This window comes from Lissotriton vulgaris, chromosome 3_1, assembly GCF_964263255.1.
Source record: "Lissotriton vulgaris chromosome 3_1, aLisVul1.2, whole genome shotgun sequence".
In the NCBI taxonomy this organism is placed as follows: domain Eukaryota; kingdom Metazoa; phylum Chordata; class Amphibia; order Caudata; family Salamandridae; genus Lissotriton; species Lissotriton vulgaris.
The window spans coordinates 670,845,345-670,871,107 of NC_141689.1; the positions used below are offsets into that span (position 1 = coordinate 670,845,345).

Genomic DNA, 25,763 nt, shown 5'->3' on the forward strand with positions numbered 1-25,763 from the left:
AGTCGCAGAGATTCATAACCACAACATTACCGCCCTTATCCGCCTCTTTAATGACAATTGTTTTGTCAGCCTTGAGCTTTTCAAGGGCCTGTCATTGTTTGGCGGTAATGTTGTGGTTAGGAATGGTAGAGAGTGCTCCGGTATCCTCAAGTTTATGTAGATCTGCGGACACCCTTTCATAAAAGGTATCGATGCTAGGATGATAGTTAAAGGTGGGAGTGAACGTGGGCTTACATCTGAGATGACTATCCATACTGTAATCCTGTTCTATTGCCAAATCCCTTAACATGGTAGTCCTATCTTGTTCCTGGTCTTCATCCAGGTTATATAGCAATAGAGCAGTGCGGATGTCCGCCACTGTGTGTGGAACTAGAGGGTTGGCCTCTCTCTGTGGTGGAACCCTGGGTGTCTGACGTGAGAAGAAATCTTTTAGTTTCAACAGTCTAACGAACTTATAGAGATCAATATGTACATTAGTCATGTCACCATACTGGGCTGGGCAGAAACTAAGGCCTTTACTCAGAATAGCCAGTTCATTTTCATCAAGCACTTTATTTGACAAGTTAACAATCTTTAAATCAGCAGTACATTCTGAGACACAAATTTCTTGGGTGGGAGTGGGCAAAGCTGTTATTTCTGTTTGGCTCCCATCCCTGTTTTGGGTATTGCTCCTGTTTCTATACCTGGCCTTTGCCCGCCCTCCGCCCCTCCTTGTCTTTGTATGGCCCTTAGGAGTTTGGGTTGATCCCTTTTTTGTTGTAGACGGCTGCTCGTCCGTATTTTGGCTAGCTCCTTCTGAAAAGAAGAAGCTCCTTCTTCTAAAGGGAGCTCAGCTATTGAATTAGACCTGGTGCTGTTCACTGAAGCAGTGGATGCACCACTTTCAGATCGCGCCTCCTCACTTATTTCCCTTTCTTCGCGCACCCTCTTTCTTTCTTCTGCCCCTTGAACTTGATCAAATTTCTTGGCGAACGTGTAAATTCGCCCGTTTCTATAGTCCCTGTCATCTCGCCTGATTTTTTTCATTTTTTTTTCCTTTAAATACATTTGATGTTCCTCCATAACTTTTTTTAGTATGGCAAAGTTCTTTTCTATAAGATCCTTTGGTTCCAATCCATTAATTTCCGTTATTAGTGCATCAATTTCGGCCATCAGTTTATCGCCCTTTTCTTGAGCATGACGGATTAATATTCTCATCATGACTTCTGAGGCATGTTCTAAATTACCCTCCCACTCTTTGAGTAGATCTTCTCCTAGATCCTCAAAAGTTGGGAATAGTAGGATTCTCAGGCCCCTAGGGACTTTTTTATTAGATAAATATTGAGTGAGGGTAGCCCCATCCCACCAGCGTGATAGTTCTAGTTTTTTCAGGCGCTCTAGTTTGAGGAATAGGGTTTTTAAACTGGGTTTGCTGGTTTCAGCCGGAGTAGGTATCTCGTTGGATCTATTGGGACCAAAGAGGTTGAGAGCCATTTCCTCCCTCCCATCTCCAAAGTGGGGCATTGTAATGAAATAAAACAGTTGTTCCGAATAAAGTAAAGTGCAAAACAGTCAATTAGAAATCTAAACAATGAACAAAAGCACACAGCAGCTGACCAGGGTTTCGCACATCAACTTTGTCTGTTTCAGAGATATTTAGTGGTGCGGCTACTCTCACCATCCGCTGCCAAGGATGTGTATCTGAGCAATAGTATATGAGAGTAGAGAGGCGCACACAATGAAGTCAGTGATACAAGAGAGTCCAAAAACAGGTTCCTTAAGAGGGGCTATAAACAAAAGGTTGTTGATACAGCCATACAAAAAGCAAAGAACTTATGTAGGGAAGACACTCTAAGAACTACATCACATGCTAACTCCACGCAACACAAAAAAATGGACCGCAGCATTACTTTCACAGCGCAATACAATTCCAATAGTAACAAAATCCATAAAGTACTCAAGAAGCATTGGGAGATCCTGCAAAATGCCTCCGGGCTACGGGACCTAATACCTAACAGACCACTCATCTCATACAGAAAAGGCAGATCCCTTAGGGATGATCTATGTCAGAGTTACATAACCACCCCACGTGAGTCATGGTTCCCGTCCAAACCTTTAGGCTTTTACACATGCGGGTCGTGTATTGTCTGCGACTCAGGCCTAAACAAAACGACAAGCTTCATGTACAACACATCGAAAAATTACAAAATAAACAGCTTCATCAATTGCAATACCACACACGTAATTTACATATTGGGATGTAGTTGTAACATTATTTATGTGGGGAGCACCATCCGCCCTTTAAAATCAAGAATCCAAGAGCACCGAAGGGCAATCAATGGCAAAGATAAACGCTACCCAGTAAGCTCACATTATGACGAGAAACATCCAAATGACACCTCCTTTTGGTTCCATGGAATTGACCACATACCACAGGATAAGAGAGGGGGTGACCGAGAATTAGCGGTTAGGCAGAGGGAAGCCAAATGGATTTGCCGCTTGCGGGCAACACAAAGGGGACATAATACCGATAAAGAGCTTCATTACTTCTTGGTATAACTTCTCCCTTCGTGTAAATTTCCCTGATTCCGAATATGTAATTTACATTGGAGGTTTTGCTTCTGTCAGGTGCAGGAGATGTTTATACGGCCTGATTGAATAGATGGAAGTATATTATGTTTCTCTGTAAGAAACAAATTGCTGTAACAGTTTTCTCCCATGCTACCCTTGCCTTCCACATGTGTAAGACCTATCTTTTTTACATTGCAATGCCTGTATTGTAACATGGATTTTCTATACATTGCAACTTTTCTGTGATACATTTGACTGCTTGCTAGGGATATTCTCTTATGTTGTGAATCTCTCTGTGACACATCGGACCTTTCTTGAGGGATACTTTGTCACATTGGGATAATTCTTGGTATGGTACTTTGTTCTGCCTATCATTTTCTATCTATTGACTATATTCGGAAACATCATTTCACTCTTTGTACCCTAGTTCGGTCACATTATTTTTAGATACATCAATATTAGATTTCGCTGTTGGATTATATCTGGTTTGACTTCACTTAGCAGGACAAAATATGCCAATATTTATACATATCCCCATCTGTATGTGCGCACTAATTATGATGAGGGATCATACAACTAGTAATTTATTTGGGAACAAGAGGATACCGTCCTCTAAGTTATTTTAACTTACTGTCACTTCTCTTCAAGTTTTGTTATTCTTTTAAACGCCGACTAAACACGACGTTTTGCACTATTAGAAACTGAAATTATGTTACTTTTTTTCGATATATAAACATGACTGCCTTTTTCAAACATAGGATCCCCAGAAACTACTATGGGTTGACCTCGGTTCCATGTGAACGTTTCCCGGTATCGGCACACTTTGTTTAAAATTGGTCTTTACTCAATCTAATATATTTTAATAGGCACAACCGCATCAACCAACACAGGCGACCCTATAATCAAATACCCTATTGGGAATAAGAGGACCCCTCTTTTTAATTTTATGTAATTGATTATCAGTGTCATTTTACCCTGTTTATTCGTTTCAATCGTCGACATAATGCGACGTATTAACAAACACAGTAAATATTTCACCTCTCGCCACACTTAAAGATGGCCGCCCCGTTGGACTCGGGATCCCCCGTTATTGTCACAGGCTGGTCCCAGGATCATGTGACCACTTCCCAGTGTTGACACGCCTCGCTTTAAATATGGCGCCCGTCGATTCTTCCGTGCATCCAACATTCCACGAGGAGGAGCGGCGGAGATCGGAGACCATATCACAGGTAAGTGATATCGCCAGGAACTTCTGGGTTTGCTTGTTGATTGTTTTCTTAGACTTTTTGGCAACTTCATGACAATTGGCCATCCGCAGGTACCGTCGCGTACTAGCGCAAACTTCACCCCCACCGAAGCCGGTTATCTTCCCGAGCATACCGACCCCCCCTCCGCCTTGGAGCCCCCCTCAGGTACTAATTTCATGTTGGGGTCTTTTGATTTCTGGGGGAGCAAGCGGATCCGGGGTGGAGGCTAATCGCTTGTCAGGAAGTAAAGGTTGATATTGAATACTTGTTGCTGGGCTACCCATGTCGTGATCCAATTATAGATGCCTGTCTACTGCCCCACTATACTTCCTTATGTAGTGGTTGTTTCGATACGTTGATGCTCTACCTTTAAGCCTGGTATTATCTAGCTATATGTTGCCCATAACTGGTTGGCAGCTACTTATTGCCTTTTAACAAACGGGGGGAGAATGCAAATTATTGCCATCAACAGAAGGGGGTTTATAACATACAGGGGGAATATGCAATCCACTGCAACCAACAGAAGGAGGATTGCACATGTCATTATGAAAGAATGTTGGTAGCTTTCCGAACTAAATATATACGTTCTTCCAAGACATTTATACTATTGGAAAATCATTTTCTTAATGTAGGATTATGACATCAAGTATTTCATTTCCCTATATGGGGCTGACATTTCAATACTTTTTTCGCTTCCCATATACAGGGGTCCGGAATCAATATACTTCTTGACTCTTCATAGTGATATTTTCCAGCCAATCCGGGGACTCGAACCACCATTCCACTTGGAATTGAGTGTGAAGCACTTTTCAGGTATAATATGGCCTTGTTGCTATAAATTAATCCATAAGGGACTACTTTACCCTTGTTCTTGCTTATCCCCTTTTCCCTGATTTTTTATATAAAAAAAAGTCACTCTGGGTTCAGGAGTGTCATGTCTTTAGGTTTCTTGCACTCCTTATATTGAACCACATTTTAATAAGTGGAACATTTAATTTGTTATAGGCTCTTTTGAATACAAATCGCCCTAATGAACATAGGACATATAGACAGGTTCGCTTGTTTTTCATCTTTACAATCGGGAATCTGGCGCTTCCATGGGGATGACTTGAACTATAAACCATATTATTATACTTCCACCTTAGGAATACACTGTGATCTACTGTGATCATTCTTCCACATCAGCTTCCTAAGAGGAACCTCATCGAGAATCATCGCACGGACTTGATTGTCTAGTATAGGTGAGCCTTAGAATCTTTTAATCATACTTCGGGATACTTGAGGGTCTCTTGGACCACTGCACATTGGTTCTTTCGCACCCTAAGGGACTCCCTTTATCTTGTCTTTCACTTTTAAATCTTGGACTATGGTTACTTGGACCACACACCCCTTTTTCTTCAACTTTTTGCATGGCATAACCACTTGAATTTTTCGGGTGCCTATTTCTCCAATAGACATAGTTTGGTGCTTACTGCCAGGGTCAAGCATTATGGCTTAACTGGCCTTGTGATTGCAATGTACCGGTGAGGGTGTACCTGCTTTCACAAGGAGATTATTAAAACCTGTCACTTGGCAGATGGCAAAACTTGTCCAATAAGTTTGGATCTATGGGTGCGTCTTTTGAAACCTAAAAAGATCTTTTTTGTTATGCAAACTGGCTTGGACTTGTGCCATTTTATGTGTATGTTTAAACAATAGATTTTTTGAATACTTATGTATGTTAATATCCTTTTGCAGCCCTGATTAAATTCCCAAGGCACGAATGGGAATGAAACGCGATGGCTGTGCCGTTGTATGTGAAAATAAAGAATATATTTAAAAAAAGAACAGAAGATCTACGCATTTCATGGACTCTCTTGTATCACTGACTTCATTGTGTGTGCCTCTCTACTCTTATATACTATGATCACTAGAACTAGTGAGCATCATATATCAGGCCAACTTCTCACACGCGTCTAAGTTGCTCCAGCAACATCATCTCAGCGGCGTACGCAGAGCTGCATGACGACGCCTACCGATGCGCAGAGGTACTGCTGATGAAAACTTTCCGGATCCAGTCTGATGCCTGGGGGTAATTCTAAGGTAAGGAATCTATCACTAACTAATGTTTCTTACAGATATATCGTTAGAGAAGGTAAGTAACTTGTTAATTATGTATACTGTAGGATCTTTTACATTATTTTATGATTTATTTTTAATTGTAAAGTACTCTTGACCTGTAAAAGTTAGGTAAAAATTATACTGAAAATATAAATGGTTGTATATTAGCCATTACAGGCCTACAATTATTACCACCTAGGTATACTACAATTATATCTCAAAGTGCAGTAGAATATTTTCCCACTTGTGTTGAATGTCAGCATAGAGGAAACAATAATTACAGAACTATCTGTACATTTAAGAAACGGTTGAAATTTCACTTTTCAGCTCAACAATTTCTTCTCATACTATATGTAATTTAACTGTGGCTGAAGAGAGTTAATGACCCATTTTCTCTGCCTTTTGACTAATGTCCTTTAAACCCCTGTCCCCTCAACGTTTTTAGTGTTCGGTCAACTTCTAAGGTATATTTACAGGTTACTTTGAAAAAACAACTATTTATGCCATCACCTCCTAGCTACCTTCACATTTATTGGATTTACTTTTAAAATAATTTCATTAGTTTATTCATCTCCCATCGTCCTACTCGACCTAAGTGCCGCCTTCAACACTGTTAATCATAATATCCTACTCCATCGCCTTGACAAAATAGGAGTGTCAGGCACAGCACTCAATTGGATGAGGTCTTTTCTCACAGACAGATCCTTCCAAGTATTTGAGAAGGATTTCACCTCTGCCAGTAGACCCCTCAATTGGGGAGTGCCTCAGGGCTCCTCCCTGAGCCCTACCCTTTTTAATGTCTACCTACGCCCTCTAGCTGATGTCGTCCGCCCATTCGGTGTGAAGATCGTCACTTATGCGGACGACACGCAGCTAGTGGTAGCACTGGACCCTCCCCTCAACTCTCATCACAGTTTACACAAATGCCTGGAGGCTGTCGCTGCTTGGATGTCTGGCTCCTGTTTAAAACTTAACGGGGACAAAACAGAGATAATGCTCCTTGGAAATAACATCGCGAAATCCATTGACCCTATCTGGCCCCTCTGTTTAGGAAGTCCCCGCAACCCAAGGAGCAAATCAAGAGCCTAGGCATCTGGCTCGACCAAACTCTCACCTTTAACCATCAAGCTACCAAGCTCGCTGCCACCTGTCTCGGGCTGATGAGACTACTTCTTAAAATTCTCCCTCTCCTTCCGTTCCATTCAAGACGGATTATGGTTCAAGGATTAATCCTCTCCCGCCTCGACTGTGGAAACGCCCTATATCTTGGGGCCCCACAATCTACACTTAACAAACTCCAGGTTATTCAAAATTGCGCAGCAAGAATTCTCCTGGATATTCCTTGCCGAACCTCAGTCAGAGCCAGACTGAGGGACCTCCACTGGCTCCCGGTGAGATCCAGAATCGAATTTAAGAGCATGTGCATCGCACACCGCTCCTACTGGGGAACATGCCCCTCCATCAATTCCCCCCTGGTGAAAGCCTATCAGCCTTCCCGTCCCCTCAGATCCGCGACCTCCCACCTCGCCTCAGTACCACGCATTAGGAAAGCCAGGTGTGGAGGGCGCTCGCTCTCTTACAACCTAGCCAGGATTTGGAATTCCCTCCCCCTCCCTATCAGATGAGAACCCAACCTATTCACCTTCCGTAAACTTCTTAAAACCTGGCTTTTCAGCAAAACTTCGGTTTAAATTTTCATTCAGCTTCACTCATTCCAGCTTCTCCGGCTCAACCCAATCTCTTCGCAGCGCTGGGACGCCCCTGGGTAGCCAACGCGCTATACAAATCCTCATTCCATTCCATTCCATCTCTTAGGTGCAATTAGGAGTATGGAGATGGTAAGATAACAAAGAAATGCAACAGTTTTATTGTTGTTTCCTCTAAACACATGCCCATCCCTCCTTTATATCCTGTTTTAGAGATTAAGCCCACAAAATAGAAAGCAATGTATCTTCATATACCTCCGTAAGAGCACTTTCATCTTTATGGGTTCTTTTGAAAGTCACCATTGTTGTTGCCTACCTTAGTCATCTTCTTTCTAATCCGTTTCCATACCCCTTCGTTCCCCTCTTCAAAGTGCCAGCTATACTGCTCATTGCTGCTCCGTTTCAGCACCCTTTGGTTTTGACATGCCTATCAGGAGTTTGAAATGTTATCCATCATCATATGGAAGTAACAGTGTTAAAGAATAAAGTCAATGAAAACAGTAACTTTTCATTTTATGGATACCTCTTCACAAGCTCTTTGTGTGCTAACTCTCTTCCAACATTACTTTTTTTTATTCCTGTGACTGTAATTTGCAAGGATGGTTTGAACATTACTGTACATGCATTCCACAAGAGATGTTCTGTTTTTACAATGCATAATTAGTCAATTTACCACAGCCTGCTGAGGTTAAGATAAACTTGTTTTCTGTATTTCTAACGTTTTTCACTTTTTTTGTTCAGGAATATGGCATAACAAAAGTGGAGAAACTTGAGATCGCCAAAGGCTATTGCACCCCGTTAGTTAGAAAGATCCGTTCCGATCTTCAGAGGACTCAAGATGATGACACAGTAAACAAACTCCACCCTCTGTAAGATTCAGAATTGCTTATACATTATGCATTTATATATGTCTTTTTATTGACCATTTTCATTGGTATTCTCAGTTTTATAGTTACATTTAGCAATGTATCAATATAACACATATCTGAAAGAGACATGTTAGTGATAGATTCCTTACCTTAAAATATCCCAGGCGTCAGACTGGATCCGGAAATTTTTGCGTAGCAGTACCCATGCGCGTCGGTAGGCGTCGTCCGTGGCTCCGCGTCCGTCGTCGGCGTCGTGGGCGCCGTGATGACGTCGTCGGAGTACTTATACGCCGCCTCCGCGCGCTGACGTCAGTTCTTTTTTCCGCACCAGCAAGCGCAGATCCAGAAAAAGTTGTACACAGGTCAAGTTTTTTACTAACTTTTTACGATCCTTTTTGATCTATTTTCAAAGTCTTTCGACTCCGAAGGTGCCGGTAGGGATGCCTGGGTTCAAGCCCTGCGTCGATTGCAACCGACTGATGTCGGTTACCGACCCTCATTGCCGGTGCCTGCACTGTCTAGGCCCGGACCACGACGACAATTCCTGCTCCGACTGCTGTGCCCTGACGTCTAAAGCTAGACGGGAGCGGTCCCGTAAGCGGCTCTAGCTTCGGCAGTCCGCCCGCGCCGCTCGAGTTCCCGGTCCGAAAGGAGGTCGAGGTACCGGTCGCGGGCCGGAGTCACCACAGTTCCGGGAGTTGTTATCGGTCTTCGGGCTCGAGGTCCTCAGGTAAGAGGCACAAGAAGTCGAAGAGGCACCATCGCTCTTCTGACTCCCTCCGACGCTCGCGCGACACGGCCGGGGGTTCGGGCAACACCGCCCACGTGGCTCCGCCGGAGCATTGGGCGTTGCGGCCTGCTCCATACCCGCCGGTCTCTGGGCAGCATGTGACACCGGAGGAGATCGAGGCCTTCCTCTCGGCCATGAGGCCGCTCACTCCTCCGTCGGGTTCCGCGGCATCTTCGGCCCAAGCGGCCCGACTGGGTCCCCACGCGGTCCGGGTGCTTCGGCCCCAGCGCCGTCGGGTGCTTCGGCCCCGGAGCCGTCGGCGACTTCGGTCCCGACGCCGCAGGGCCTCACTGGATCCGGCTCCGGATCCGGGTCGCCGCCGGTCGACCTCGCCGGTGCCGGCCCCAAGGGTGTCGCCCCCGGTGCCATCCCAGGATGACGACGTCCCTGGTTCCACCCTCGATTCGGGTCCGGCGTCTGAGCGGCGCCGCTCGGTGCCGTACCCGACGCCGTTTGGAGATTTCTATTTCTATGACCTGGCCCCATCCTTTGAGCCTCAGTAACAGGCGATGGGTGGCGAGGGGGATTGGGAGGGGTCTGAGGACCCTCTGGCTCTTGAGTGTCAGTCTTCTGCGGACTGGACAGGAGAGCTTGGGGAGGCCAGTGGTCTGGACACTTTGCCCGACACTGGTTTTGTCTCCCCTCCTAGCGTGGCTACGGAGGAGGGGGCGGCTTATAGCGTGGTGCTGATGAGGGCGGCCAAGGCCTTGTTGTCTAATCTCCTCACTGAGGTCCTTAAACCGCAGTCGAGCTCGGCCGAGCCTCTGCTGCCCTTTAATGAGGCCTTATCTGATGTTCTTCGGGGCACTTGGTCCAAGCCCGCTACAGATCAGCCTGTGGAAAGGAACGTGGCCTGGCTCCAGGCGACCCTTGCTTTCTGTCTATCCACCCCACCCCAGAGAGCCTGCTTATCCAGACCTCTAATTCCCAGACTGCATTCCCGGAGGCTCCCCCCGATCGGGAATCCAAGAGGTACGAACAATACGCGAAGAAAGTATTCACCTCCCTGAGTTTAGGATTGCGGTCAGTCAACACCACTTGCCTCTTGGGCCGCTACACCCACTCTCTGTGGGATACGGTTGTGGACGTGCTGCCAGAATTCCCGGTGGAGGTCCGGGCTAAACTCGGCCAAGCCCTTGTGGAGGGTCGAGATGCGGCGCGTTATTCCATCCGGTGTGGGCTGGACACTACTGACTCATGGGCAGAGCGATGGCTACAACGGTGGCGATTCGTTGCCACGCCTGGTTGAGGTCCGCCAACTTCTCGGCTGATGTCCAAAACACACTTATGGACATGCCATTCGATGGCCGTCGCCTTTGGCGACAAGGCAGACCTTGCGCTTGAGCGCTTTAAGGACTCCGGAGCTACAACCAAGTCCTTGGGCCTCTTTGCCCCGCGCCAGCAAACGGCTGCCTTTCGCTCCGTTCGTGGCCAAGGAAGGGGCGCCCCCACACGTCCAGCCAGTCACGGGCCGCAGACTACCGTCCAGCGAGGTGGCAGACGTGGGAACCGCCGTGGCGGCTGTCGGGGACAACGGCGAGGCCAGTCCACACCTACCCCTGCAGCATCCGCCTCAAAAGCTTCCTTCCGAGCTTTCAGGCCCTAGTGACGCCAGTGGGGGGCAGGGTTCACCATCACCACCACCACCACTGGCGCACTGTCACATCGGACAGGTGGGTGCTGCAAATCGTCCGAAGGGGCTACTCCCTCTCCTTCGAGACGTCCCCTCCAGCCATGCCACCGCAGTGCCACCGCGTGTCGGGGGATCACTTGAAACTGCTGCAGGAGGAAGTTACGGCCCTCTTGGCCAAGGGGGCCATCGAGCGCGTTCCTGGGCCAGACGTAGGGTGTGGTTGTTACTCCCACTACTTTCTGGTACCCAAGAAGGGCAACGGGGGCCTCCGCCCTATCGTGGACCTACGGAACTTCAACGGCTTCCTCCGGAAGGAGAATTTCAAGATGCAGACATTGGCTCGAGTATTAGCTGCCCTAGACCCTGGAGACTGGATGGTAGCGTTGGACTTGCAGGACGGTTATTTTCACATCCCCGGCTCGCCCCAGACAGTCCTCAGCCACCTCCAGACTATGGCCGACCTCCTGCACCTGCTGGGGTTCTCCATCAATATGCCGAAGTCACACCTGTGTCCCTCTCAGAAGCCCCTATTCATTGGAGCGGTTCTAGACTTGGCGCAGTTTTGAGTTTATCCTCCCGAACAGCGGGTTCGGGATATTCAGGCTCTGATTCCGATCTTTCAACCTTTATCCCGAGGCTCGGTCAGGTTGACGCTGTGGCTTCTGGGGCTGATGGCCTCCTGCATCCTTCTGGTGCATCACGCCCGGTGGCGGATGCGGGCTCTGCAGTGGGACCTGAAGTTTCAGTGGGCCCAGCATCAGGGCAACTTGTCCGACCATGTCTTGATCTCGGAGGGCACTGCAAAACAGTTGCAGTGGTGGCTCAGGGACCGCGATTGGGTCAGCGGCAGATCCCTCTCCCTACCCCAACCGGAGCACGTAGTTGTGACGGACACGTCCCTCCAGGGCTGGGGGGGGGGGGATTGGCACATAGGAGAGGCGGAGATCAGAGGCCTCTGGTCTCTGGCGGAGTACCAGCTCCACATCAACCTTCTGGAGCTGCGGGCGATCCAGCTTGCACTGAAGGCATTCGTCCTCTCTGTCCGGGGGAGTGTAGTGCAGGTGTTCACGGACAACACCACCGCCATGTGGTACTGCAACAAACAGGGCTGGGTGGGGTCGTGGACCCAATACCAGGAGGCTCTGCGCCTCTGACAGTGGCTGGAACATCTGAAAGAGACACGTTAGTGATAGATTCCTTACCTTAGAATATCCCCAGGCGCCAGACTGGATCCGGAAACTTTTTGCGTAGCAGTACCCTTGCGCGTCGGTAGGCGTCCTCTGCGGCTCCGCGTCCGTCGTCGGCGTCGTGGGCGCCGTGATGACGTCGTCGGAGTACTTAGACGCCGCCTCCGCGTGCTGACGTCAGTTTTTCTTTTTTCCGCGCCAGCAAGCGCAGATCTGGAAAAAGCAGTATCCCTTAGTCAATTTTTGACTAACTTTTTTTGATCTTTTTGATCATTGTTCGAAGTCTTCTCGACTCCGATCGGTGCCTTAGGGATGCCTGGTTTCAAGCATAGTGAGGATTGCGACCGCACGATGTCGGTCACGGATGCGCACCACCTGTGCCTAACTTGTCTAGGCGTCGACCACGATGACAAGGCCTGCTCCGACTGCTGGGCCCTCTCTTAGAAAGCCAGGCGGGAGCGGTCCCGTAGGCGACACGAACTCTGGCAGTCGGCCGCGCGAGGCCCAGCGAACCCGTCTGGGGCCCCTAGCGGGTCGGGGGCTTCGGCACCGACGCCGTCGGGTGCTTCGGACCGACGCTGCCGGCGCCTTCGGGCCCGGCGCCGCGAGGTCAAGCGGTCCCGACACAGCCGGCGCCTTCGGGCCCGGTGTCGCGGGACCTCACTGGACCTTCGTCGGGCTCTGGATCGTCACCGGTGGACCTTACGACCCCCCCCGGCGTCGGTTAGTTTGGTGTCACCCCCGGCGGCGTCCTCGGGCAGCGCCAGCCCCGATGCCTCCCTCGCTCCTGTTCCGGCGCCGCTGGGCGCTGCTTTCGACGCCGTTTGGAGATTTCCACTTCTACGAACAGGCCCCATTAATTGACAACCCTGAGTATCAGGAGATGGGTGATGAGGAGGATTGGGAGGGGTCTGAGGACCCTCTGACCAAGTAATGTCAGTCTTATGAGGACTGGGCAGGAGACCTTGGGGAAGCCAGTGGCCTGGACACCTCTCCAAACACTGATCTTGTCTCCCCTCCTACAGTGGCTTCGGAGGAGGGAGCAACATATAGTGTGGTGTTGACGAGGGCTGCCAAGGCACTTGGCCTTGAGCTCCCCGTTGCGGCCGTGAGGACTAACCTCCTCACTGAGGTCCTTAAATCGCAGTCAAGCTCGGCCGAGCCTCTGCTGCCCTTTAATGAGGCCTTGACGGAAGTTCTTTTAAGCACTTGGTCCAGGCCCGCTACGGGTTCGCCCGTAGATAGGAACGTGGCCAGACGCCACCGCCCGGCCCCGGGCGACCTATGTTTCGCCCGTTCAACACTGAGGGACAACCATTAGGAACATCAATTAGCAGATATATACCTTATTCCATAATACTAGGGGGATCTGGTTATGTATATTGTCGTAAATTAGGGCATCTGACAATGTATTAATGTGAACTTTATATGCGTCAATATGAATCATTGTTTAGCACACTTGTAATGTATATGATCGTAAAATGTTTATACCAGTAGGTAGCTCACCTAAGGTTATGCAGTGATACTGAATGCCCCTTAAGCGCGAAAAACACCGATAGGACCCTCACTATAATTTAGTATTTCTGACATGATCAATCTATTACATAAATATACTGACCGAACCCACCCTTCATTAAGAAGCATAGGGACCTTTTTTTCAATCGCAAAACTCCAAGACATATCTTTATCGCTTTTAAATAATAGAGCGCTGGTCACACAGAACCCATAGGAGTTATTTTTCCAATCGCGATCTCAGCATGAGCATTAGTATTCAACATTTCGTTGACCACTAGGAGGTTAGAACAACAGGATAAATAACCGCGAGTCATCACTAAGCACAACACTTGATGTTCGTTTTGGAATGAGATTATAATTTATCTCCATGACCCCATGAACAAACATTTTTCATAGACATCCATAATATATAAGTATTATATTCCTATCAAAGAATATAGTGAATGATATAGGCTGTTATTTGGGTACTTTTCATATTCCAGCATGGCGCCCAAAGATCCTATTAGATTGCTTATAGCATTAACACTAAGTCCTTTTTCTATGTTTTCAACTCCGTTTCCTGGCGGAGTTCGCGGAGTTTTAATGGCGTTTTACCGGCATATAGTGAATGGAGACGATCGATAAGTAGTGGAACCCCAGATACGGCGAAAATCTTTGGCACACCAGGTATGCACCATTCCGCTTTACGGAGTGTATTAATATCACCGTTAGATGTCCTTAAACACTCGAGTAATTGCGCTTTTTTTTCACCAAACAGAATAACGATCTTGGTGAAGACAAGGTAAGGGCTCTCAGACCTAAAACGTTTGAGCAACCGTTACACTAAACAGGGAGATCTTTAGTCTTGATAAATATTATTTTGTCTTTGCAGCGAGTACATATCATCTTAAACAGGTATGTTCTTTCTAGTCCATTTAAGACTCACTTTAACACCCTGAAGTCATAATCTTATAACCAACACAGGTTATTCATCATTATTTGCAGTGATCAACACTGAGCTCAGCGAGTGAGGCGAATTTAAATACCCACCTGTTATGACAAACACCAGGTATGATATCACCACAGAGTTTAGTCACACATCCCCCATGAACTACATTGAATAAGAATCTCACATGATTTTCATATGCTTTATTTTCAGACACGCCCCTGATGAAGGCACCGTAGAGGCGCCGAAATGCATTGGGCTCATCTGTTAAACCTTTGTGTATTGTTCATTGTGTAAATATACGTGAAGCCAAAGTATTGAATATGTAAATATGATACAATGTTTGCAAAATTGACAAAATGAATTATATGTTTGTATTATGAAAAATGAAAATAATACATGAGTAAATGAACAATATCAAAAAAACTTAAAAATAAGAATAAAAACACCTACAATAGCTAACAAAAAGTGTGTGAAGCATAATTAAGGCGCGGAGCGCCAAGTGAACAGTGCCCGATTTGACGGGTCTAAAAACCCATCATAACCACGAGTTATTACACAGGACTGACTACCCTGATAAATCGGAGCACCAGTGGATAAATAGAATAGCTTGAAAAAAATCAACAGAGTGCTCCTTACGCTCTTCATTTCTTCCTAGTCACAGCAAGGACATGTGCTGACAAACCTAACATTTCCACATGTGTCCTATACTCCACATCTGACCATAAGGAGGATTCCAAATCATTGCCCAAAAGACAGTCCACTGGGAGGTCTGAACTAACAACAACCCTTTTGAGGCCATTTACCCCTCCCCAGGAGAAAATAACAAGTGCCATACTATGGTTGGTAGTGACATTGCTAGCATTGGTCACTAAGTAGTCTGAACCTAGTATTACCTGTCCAGGGTCCACAAATGCTGGTGTCACAATAGTGACACTGGCACAGGTGTCCCTGTAGGTCTGAGCCATCTTTCCATTAATTAAAGGCGTTTGCCTGTACTTGCCCAAAGTACTGGGACTTATTGTAGGGGTCAAATCCATGTCCCCAGTACAAACAAGAACAGCCTGGGTAGGTACTCTGACTAGGTCATAGCCTGCCCCAGAAACCAATGTCAACCCCACTATAGCCTTTTGGGGAACACTGCCACTACTAACTGAACTAGGGGTTCCAAGTGCCTTAGGGGCAGTAGTGGTAGGAGCTGGGCTTTCTTGGTGTACTCACTAAACCAGTGAGTATTACTTTTACAGTATTGGCACCATGGTTTCTTCTGACCATTATTATTCTTTTGGGAATTCTGGAACCCACCCTCCTTAGATTGTTGGGGCCCTGTTGAAGACTTCTGGTCATTTTGCTTATTCTCATTACCCTTCTGGTCTGCTTTCTTCTGGCCACCACCCTGGTTCTGGTTCTGCTGCTTGATACTTGTCCTGACCCACCTGACTGCCTTCTTTCCCAATTCTTGGGGAGAGGTCAGATCTGAGTCAATAAGGTGCTGATGCAACAACTGATTTTGACAATTACTTAAGATTTGTTCTCTCATAATTAGATTATACAATCCTGTGTAATCAGTAACTTTACTTCCCAGTAACCAGCCTTCAAAAGCCTTAGTGGCACAATCAACAAAGTCAGCCCAATCCTGAGACTGAATTTTCTGGGTGTCTCTGAACAGCAACCTGTACTGCTCAGTTGTTAAGCCAAACCCATCAATCAGTGTATTCTTCAGGACTTGGTAATTGTTAGCATCCTCAGCTCTAGTAGTGAGGAGCTTATCTCCTTCTTTACCTTCAAAGGAGAGCCACAGTGTAGCTGCCCACTGACTTTGGGGGATGCACTGAGCAGTGCAGGCCCTCTCCAAAGCAGTCATCCATTTGTGGATGTCATCCCCTTGCTTAAAGGGGGCCACTATTTTACTCAGGTGTCTAGTATCAAAACTCCTGTCTTTATCTCTAATGATAATGCTGCCACCAGTGGGGTCTGCCCCACTCAATTTCTGCTCTCTGGCAACGGCAAGTCTTTCTTTGGCAAGGGCAAGTTCTTCCCTCTCAATCCTCAGATTGACTTCCCTCATCTTAGCTTCATGCTCTCTCCTCTGGGGGGATGTCATCCCTCCCTGAGAAGATGCCTGAGAGACATGGGTGTGAACAGATCTGTTAGAGCCTCTGGAGAGAAACCTAACTCGTCTATTCCCAAGGTTAAGCCTGCCTGAGGGTGGGCCTGGGGGTCCCCCAGTTCCATTCTCATGTATGCTTAAGTTGGTCCTGGTAAGCCTGCTGACTCCTCCCTGACCATGGTTTACCTCACCATCAGATGAGTCTCCATCTCCCTCAGTTTCAGGGAAATTGGAGTCCTCCTCTAGTGGGGGTATGTCTTCCTCTGTAGGATTAGATGGGCCTGGATTAGAAGCCCTTCTGGCATCAAATGTCTCTAAGATTGTAGGGTTAGAACCCTGTTTTAGTTTCCTGGAGGTACACAATTGTCTCATCTCCTGGAATCTAAGGGCTGCATATCTTGACATGACCTGTGGAGGGTCAACTGTCACAAGGGGAGCCACTGAGTTCTCTCCTGTGATAGACATGCTTTTCTAGTGAGGTGTAAGTTGTGCACTTACCTACACTATGTGTTTACCTACTGATCCCTTGCTAAGAGTTATAGTCAGGGTGTGCTACTCCCTTTCTACTACAACAGCCGGTTCAGTAGAACTCAGAGTATTTCTAAGCTTGTTATATGTACCTATGGTACCTTATGTGATCTTTCCAATGATATCTCAAGATTATATTTGGTAAAAACAACAGCAAGCTCAAATCCCAACCGCTGCACACCTATGTGAGAAGTTGGCCTGATATATGATGCTCACTAGTTCTAGTGATCACCTTGTTTCAGTCCAAACAACCCTTATGGTGATTGGTTGTAAGTCAACCTTATAGACCAGCTATCCTAATGGTAGCATGGATAAAGCAGTCTTAGGCTAAACTCTATTGGCATGTGAAGCCAGCTGTTTTACCACCTATAACCCCCTGAATACCAAGTGAAAGGACACCACACAGGTTGTTATGAAAATAAACAAGTATTTATTAACTAACATACACCTCTGAACTCTTTATGAGGTCAGAGGGCTAAGCACATGACAATCTCTTCGGAGAAATACGTTTAAATTGCACGATTTACAATGGTCCCCTAGGGGCACAGCAAACCATATACTGGAAACAATGGAATGCGAGGAAAGAAAATACTGAAGGAGATCCAGAGGCTGGAGGATCACTGGGACTACGCTACCAACTAGGTAAGTAAGGAGCAGGAGGCCCACGGGACTCACGTGCAGAGTGGAAACTCTCACGCGAGATGCATACCAACGTCTATGGATGCTACAGTTTAAAGAGTTACGGATTCCGGACGAACCCGGCTGGATGGGGGAAAAACAACAGTGGACCTGGACACTAGGATAGTGAACACTGACTTCAGCACCTAGAAGCTTTAGTTACCCAACCCACAGGCTGCGGGTGCATAGGGCTGAAGTGGTGTCGGGTTTGCTGCGTTGATCCTGATGAAGCCTGAAACAAGTAGTTGGTGGCAGGCGGCCAGATGGAGGAGTCCGGTGGTTCCAAGGATGGAACTAGGAAGAAGTCGTCCTGAAAGGGAAGGGGGCAGAGTCTCGGTCACTAGCCAGTGACGCTGCTGGAACCAGGAGGGAACCAGATGCTGTCGCCGCGATCAGGTGGAGGACGGGACACTTCTCTCTGTAGCTAAACAGCGCATAACCAGGGAGATTGCCGATACGTACATGTGATCATGTCACAAGCCTAGACCGAATAATTCACATACATGAGCAAAAAAAGTACGCGTGAGACCGGGGAGGGACCGGAGGGGGGAGTTATGGACAGTTTGCTGTATTAATATGATGGACGTTGACCATCAGAAGCGATCAATATCTTGAAGTTAATTTGTGGACTATTAAAATTGCTGCATAGCATTATTATGTACACCTGCACTGCAGCAGGAAAATGCTGTGGACACATGTATCCTTGTTAGGACATTTAGGATGGTTCAAGATATGTAACAAGATGTAACATGATGGTAAGATATGAAAAATTAAAAAAGCCAATAAAGTAGGTTTAAAAAAATAAAACGGGACGTCAGCGAGGTCATATAATTCCCTCCCGGCGCGCTGACGTCAGTTTCCTTCTTTTCTGTGTGCAACGCGGATCCATAGTGAGCTCCTCTGGCCTGTTTTCAGGCCTCATTTTCGATGGTTTGCGTTGGGAACAGTGTGCCATGCCTTCGGGCTTTAGATCTTGTAATTCCTGATCGCGGCAAATGTCTGTGACGGACCCACATCTTATTTGTATGTGGTGTCTGGGCGAGCACCATGACTCCACGGACTGTGAAGCGTGCCAACGTCTGAAACCGAAGTCTCGGCGGAAGCGCCGTATGAAGCTTCTCTCAGCACGGCAGTCCCGGTTGGAGTCCTCTCTCCCCCGGCCTCGTCGTTGACTGCAGGTCCTCTACTGATCGGTTCTGACGTCGATCGCCTCTGGGGTCCGGTGCCATTGTTCTCCAGTTTGTAAGTCAAGGCGCTTGTCGCGCTAGGTCATTGACCTCACCTTCTTCTGTTGTCAGGGGGACTGGAACTTTCCGAACGTGCGCTCCCGACAGTCGCCCCTTCTATCTGCCCTTTCTGGGTGTGGGGGCGACTCGGGCCCCAAATGAAGGCCTATGCTACATCTTTGCAGGCCTCCCTTAGGTCCTCTCCCGTTCCTGGGGCGTCCTCGGGACCTCCGCTTCTTGTGGGGTCTCCGACTGACTCGCCGGCGGGTATGCTCCCGGCGCCAGTTGAGCCCTTGCCTCCCAGGAAGCTCAGAGATGTGATGTTGTTAGGGCGCGGCTCAGCTGGATCCCCCTCTTTGACCCACAGCGCCTCTGCCGCGCCGCATAGCCCTGCGGGGCTCCGTGTGGCGCCGCATGTGGTTGCCAGTGCTCATAAACCTGACTTGAGCACAACCCAGCCTTCCAGACGGGCAGCCGCCTGTCCAGAGCCGGGGTCGGTGCCATCCTCGCCTCCTCCGCTCTGCCTCCGCTCCTTTCTCCAGAATCGGAGCATGTTCTGCACGAGGCGTAGCCGGCGCCGGGGTGGCGCTGGAAGATTGCTTCGCCGGCCCCGGCGCCCTCTCCTTCAGAGGATGAGCTTGTCATAGTTCTGTCACTGGCCGGCGCAGACTCGACGCCGGATGCTGCCGAGTCGGCATCTGACGAGGCACAATCAGTGCCGACACATGTCGTTATGGCTCCGTGTCGACGACGAGTTCTGGACTCTTCTATCGAGGCCTCTGGAGAGAGTTTGGCGACGCTCTCCCGCCCGACGTCACTGGAGCTAGTGTTACCAGTGCCCCCCTTGGAATTTATAACGCCTCCTCAGGACCTCCCATTTTCGGCAGGCTTTTCGCCTCCCCAGAAGCCCAATCAGGATCCTCATTTTTCCGTGAGGCTTCCTTCAGGGGGGCATTGGGTGCACCCTCAGTGTCTTGGGAGGGTCAGCTTACAACCCTCCCCCACTGATGAGCTGTTTTCCTCTCCATGGAGGGCTACCGAGGCTTTTGCGTTTTTTTTTAGAGTGGTCTCTTTGGCCACCCGCATTTTTAAATATACAACACCCCTCTACCCCTTTGTCTGTGGACCCATTGCTTGAGGTCCTCCACAGTGGATCTGGATATATAGAGCCGATTTTGCCTTTTGAGGCTTCCCTTTATGATAACCTCTTGGGTACCTGGGTCCGACCTGCTTCAGGTGACCCGGTGGCTCGTTCAGTTTTGCATTGCCACCATCCAGCTCCACATGATCCGGTCTGCTTTTTATGCCCCTTGGTGAGCAGGGGTTTGTGTTGCAGACTGCCTTTCCTTCTATGCCCCCTCTAACGCTTCCTCCCTCTTGGGCATCCAGGTGGCTTGAGTCATGGGGTAGGTACGTCTTTGCATCCTCTAGTGCTGCCCTACCATCCATAAATACAGTGTGTGTTTTGGCCCAGGCTACCTCTGCTCTGTGGGACTATGCAGAGTCTTTGTATACTGCCGACTCTGAAGGTGCTCGCGTTGATCTCCTTCACCTCATCCGGGATGGCCGCGACCTTGCCGAATTCACAATCCGTTCAGCCTTAGATATTGCGGATTCTTAGGGCCGAGCCATGGCGAGTTCTGTTGCCTTAGGGTGTCACGCTTGGTTGCGAGAAAGCATCTTCCATGACAATATCTGGGAGTGACTGGTTGACTTACCCTTTGATGGGGATTTGCCCTTCTTTGCTCACGCCGAGTCGGCGGTTCACCGGCTCCTGGTGGACTTTCGCCCTCCCCCCCCCCCCCCCCCCCCCCCCCCCCCGAGAAGGCCCTTTTATTATTAATGGAGTTTTGTTAAGCGCATACTACCCGGAGGCCTCGTAGCGCTACATTGTTTGAGTCATGAGAAGTCAAAGAGCCAAGTTTAGGTGAAAAGAAGCGTTTTCAGTTCCTTACGGAACTTCAACAGGTTAGGCTCGCCACGGAGGGTGTCAGGCAGGGAGTTCCAGGCTCTCGCGGCATTCCAGGAGAAGGATCGTCCACCCCATCTTGCCCGTTTAGTTCTGTTAACGGTAGCCAGGAAAGCTGAGCTGGATCTCAGGCTTCGTTTAGGAAGATAAGGGTTTGCAAGTGAGCAAACCATGGCTGGTCCAGTTTTCCACATGGCTTTGTGCATAATGCACATGGATTTAAACACAATTCTGGCCTTGATGGGCAACCAGTGCAGTTTCTTTAATGCAGCTGTGCCTGAATCTCGTCGGCCCAGGTTTAGGAGAAGGCGAGCCGCTGCATTCTGTGTAATCTGCAGTTTTCTGGTGGTAGAGATAGGGGCTCCTAAGTATAATGAGTTTCCGTAGTCCAGACGGGACAGGATAATGGCTTGCACCATGATTCTACGTGCCTGGAAGGGAAGAAGAGGCAGCACCTTCCTGAGCATCCGCATCAGGCCAAAGCAGGTGGCGGATAGGGTAGTAGCTTGTTGCTTGAAGTCCAACTTAGAATCCAACCACATGCCCAGACTCTTTATATGGGTCTTAGGTTGAGGTGGGGTCCCCATACTAGGGGGCCAGTCGAGCATAAGGCTCGGAGTTGGTGAGTTACCCAGAATCATAAGCTCAGTTTTCTCACCATTGAGCTTTAGGTGTGAAAAGGTCATCCAATGATTTATTGCTACCAAGCAATTCATAAGATTGGGGGGAGAGGTATTAGGCTGATTCATGGATACCACTAATTGTGTGTCGTCGGCATAGGTCACGATATTTAGGCCAAACGAACGCACAATGTCTGCCAGAGGTTGTAGGTATACATTAAATAGAGTAGGGCTCAAAGACGAGCCCTGTGGTACACCTTGCTCAAGAGGCCAGATTTTTGAGTGGGCATCGTTCTCGACTACCTCGAAGGAATGGTCCTCCAGAAAAGATTGGAGCCATTAGGCCTGTCTTCTGTGGTACTTTTTCAGTTCGCATCCTTTAGATGCGCTCTGTGTTTAACATGGGCAGTGCTCCTTACGTCTTATTTTTTCTGTGGTCAAGGGTGCTTACCCTTTCATTGGCATCCCTTGGATGCATTTTGCTTTCAGCTGCCTGTTGGCCTTCTGTGGCTGTGTTCCACAGGTTGCTGTGTCCTCTGACTGTGGTGTTGACTGTGGTGTTCAGCCGGTGGCTCAGTTCGGTAATGTCATTACGGCTCGGAACTTCGTTCACAGGTTCGGTTCGTTACTGCATCCTTTTGGCCTGGCTTATTGCGCTAAGAGGTATCCCCCGATGTTTGAAGTATGCATACCCCATGTGGGTTATTTGTACACTATTATATAGCCTTGCTTATCTCACCTGGGCCTGGAGATCATGTGGGCTCCATACGTCGCTTGATGGTACGGTTCTATGTTTTTCCCTGGTGCCATCTGCTTTCGCCATGGTCATCAACCTCCTTTGAAGGTTTCAGGGTCTCCTCTTCCAAAACGGCTCCTACTTGCCCTTGGTATGGTCCGGTATATCGATGTGCATATTCCTGGCTCGTTCTGTCTATACATAATTTAGCGAAGAGTGAGCCTTCTTCCTCGCCCTTTCCTTGCTCTGGTATAGGGCTCATGCCGTTCTACCTGTCTTTTTTTATACGGGTATAGTGCGGCGCAATTCTGGCATGTTTTTCTGATATCTTCTATCCAGTGACTTCTGCTCCTCGAGCTGCTGGGGTTGCTGTCGGGCTGTTCTGCCACAGCTTTCCCCTCTTATCCGTCACTCTGTTGTCGGATCAGATGCTTGGCGCTTTCTGTTGTCCTGTCGCAGACCCGCCTCCCTTTGGGGTATGGCTTTGGTATCTATTCTAAGTTAAGGAATCTGCAGCTGGATGTCTCTATCAGATGTAAGAGTTACTTACCTTCAGTAACAATGTATCTGGTAGAGACGTTGTCTAGCTGCATATTCCTTAACGCCTACCCAGCCTCCCCGTTCTGCGAGGACCTTGTCTAGTGGTGTACTCCTCTTCTCTCTGCAGTTGTCATTGGGTTATATCTCAACGGGGTTCAGATTGTTGCACTCCCATGGGTGCTTTCATATACATTTAACCTCTGCTGAGGGACTTCTTTTCTGTTATATGGTGCCTTTGATTCACAAGGAGATTTGTTTTCCACGCCAGTCCCTTCTCTTCCGTCTGCTCTACTACCTTGGGTCCTGGTGTAGTGTAGTTCCTATATTCCCAATAGGCTCTGCGCATTGAAATAGTATATCCTATAGATTTGATGTAGGACTGAAGTCGACTAGGTCTCTACTGAATATACTAGACTTAATTGTGAGTGCCAGCTAGCTCAGAGGTCACTAGAAACTTTCTCGAATACACAAGAAGGGATTAGTTTCTGATAACTGCATAACCATGACAACTTTATTTCCCAATAATAAGAAATCTATCTCTAGAGTCGCGGAAACAATAGATAGTTCATTTACTCAGTCAATCGTGCATGCTTCGTTTCACCAGAGGTGCAGAGAAAATAGAGAGACTGGTGTTTTCAATAAAAGGGTATTTATTGAACAGTCTTCTTTCTCATGCAGAGGAAATAAACTTCTACAATCGGAATACTGGTTGCAAAGTACAATGCGTACAGTACGAAGAGTATTATAAAAGAACTAGCAGCCCGTCCCGACGTTGTCTGGGGCTGAAATAGAAGGTGTGCAAATGGTTGTAATAGGCAAGCAAAATTTATTGTAAGATCTCACGGTATGCCACATTTTTTGTTTCATGTGAAATATTATTTTGTCAAACCTTGCATGAGGCCCTGAGCAATTTGTGCAGTGGTAAAAGCGAAGGGTGTGATCCCCGCTGGTAGGCTGAGTTGCTTTATCCCCCGCCTGAGCACCGGAGCAATAAGTGAATCTTGTGCTCCCCGCTGTTAGTGTGAGTGTTTTGAGCCCCCGCCTGAGCACCGTAGCAATACCGCGGCCCGTGAAGCCTTGCCCATTGGTGTTTGTCCAAGCCCCTGTGACAACGTCGACGAGGTGCGCCCCGTGAATTCCGCGCCCATTCAAGTTTTGCCACGCCCCTCTGACAACGGCCAGGCCCACAACTGTGTTACGTGAATGTTTTAGTTTACAATGCCGTTTTCGCTTGTACCACTAATGACGGGGAATGGCTCGCCTCGTGCCCCGTGAATGCCACACATATTGCTGTTTGCTGTTTGTCCACACCCCTCTCACAATGCCCACGCCCACAAGGGAGTCCTGTGAAGGTTTGTTTGCCGCACCCATCGCTGACAGCACAACACCTACGCCCCCAAGGGACTACTTTACCCCTAAGGTTCTTTTACCTTTGTAATGTATATGGTGGCCACTTGTATAGCCTATGTCCATTTGCTGCAGCTGTCCTTTCCAATGCTGTATTGGATGTTGTGATTGGTGCTGTACTTCTTGAGATTACCCGCCTCAAAGTTTTGGGCTCTCCCTTTATAATAGTAGTATGGATGGATACTGTAAAAGCATGATATGGTTTCTAAGCCATAAAATACATAGAATACATACATTAATAAATAAAGACTAAAATACGCCTACCCCGGTGTACCTAACCTAGGTCTAGTACAAGGGAAGAAGTAAGTGAGGTGTAGCTTAGTTTCAGTATTTTTTTGCCAAGAATCTATTCCAAGAATTGTCGAAGGGTCTAATCAGTTCCGTCTCTTGGTTTAGAATGAAGGAGGCCTGGTATCTCTCTCTCAGGACTTGATTTCGCAACACCCGCAAGGGTAGGTTGGAAACACTGGAGCTGGATTTCTCGGCAAGAGAAAAGACAGCGTCTCTCTCAGTGCGTCTGCTGGAGGGTCGGCTTCCTTCAGCCCTTGCTGTAGCAGGGCGTCGAGCAAGTAGATAGCCGAACTGCTCCAAACCACTGTGTGTCTGTTTGGGCAAGTGTGGGCATATTTATACCTTGAAGGTGCTGAGTTTGACGTAAGGTTGGACATAATAACGTCATCAAAGACCTAGTTCTTTGAAAACTCCATTAGGTCTTTGATAAATCAATATTCATGCAGGGGGAAGTCCCTGACTGCTGAAGGCAGGTTTTTCCAAGAAATCGTTGTAGATTTTCAGAACTAGTGGAAGTAGCAAAACCGTATTAGGACTACTTAAGCTATGTCTTAATATGGTTAAGATTTCTATGCCTATATAAGGATAAGGTGATTTATACCTATATATAGGCATGAATCGGAAAATTACACTAGGGTCCTAAATTCATATACAACACTGGTCTCCTTTTGGTCATCCTCTTTGAGGGTCGGTTGTGCTCTGTTTTCCTACCTCTGTTTTTAGAGGAGAAAGGCCAGTCTTCTCATTCTTCTTACTGTGGACTGTTCTTTCTGTGTTCCGTTCTTATTGGACGGCACAGTTCCACATGGAACTATCAGTCTAGTTCTGTCTGTTGAGATGTTCACTTGTTGCACTGGGGAAGGGCCTCTGCTTAGCTTGCAGGGCTCTTTCTCACAGCTTCCACTTATATGTGTAGGCAGTGTCTATTTTGTCTTTAAGATGGTGTCTTCCACCATCCTCCTCATTTATTCATGGATTTTTAATTTCTCGCACTGTTCCCAGTCTTTCACAGTTTTTGGTTGGTGACATCGTGTTGTGCAGCAGAAAAGTTTCTATGAAGAAAACTGACGTCAGGGACTTTTATGACTTCGCTGACGTCACGTACGTGGACGACGTCAGGGCGGGGTCATGTGGCG

At 47.8% G+C, this 25,763-nt stretch overlaps 1 protein-coding gene across 17 annotated transcripts in view; it reads left to right on the top strand.

Moving 5' to 3' along the window:
• The window catches only part of PPIP5K2 (diphosphoinositol pentakisphosphate kinase 2), a 1,400,407-nt gene that overhangs the window by 804,404 nt on the left and 570,240 nt on the right, over positions 1–25,763 (top strand). For all 17 annotated transcript variants that reach the window (XM_086960990.1, XM_086960983.1, XM_086960987.1 and 14 more), the window contains exon 20: positions 8,345–8,472. In XM_086960990.1, the coding sequence (XP_086817116.1) occupies positions 8,345–8,472 (128 nt within the window). The remainder of the gene's footprint in view (positions 1–8,344; positions 8,473–25,763) is intronic.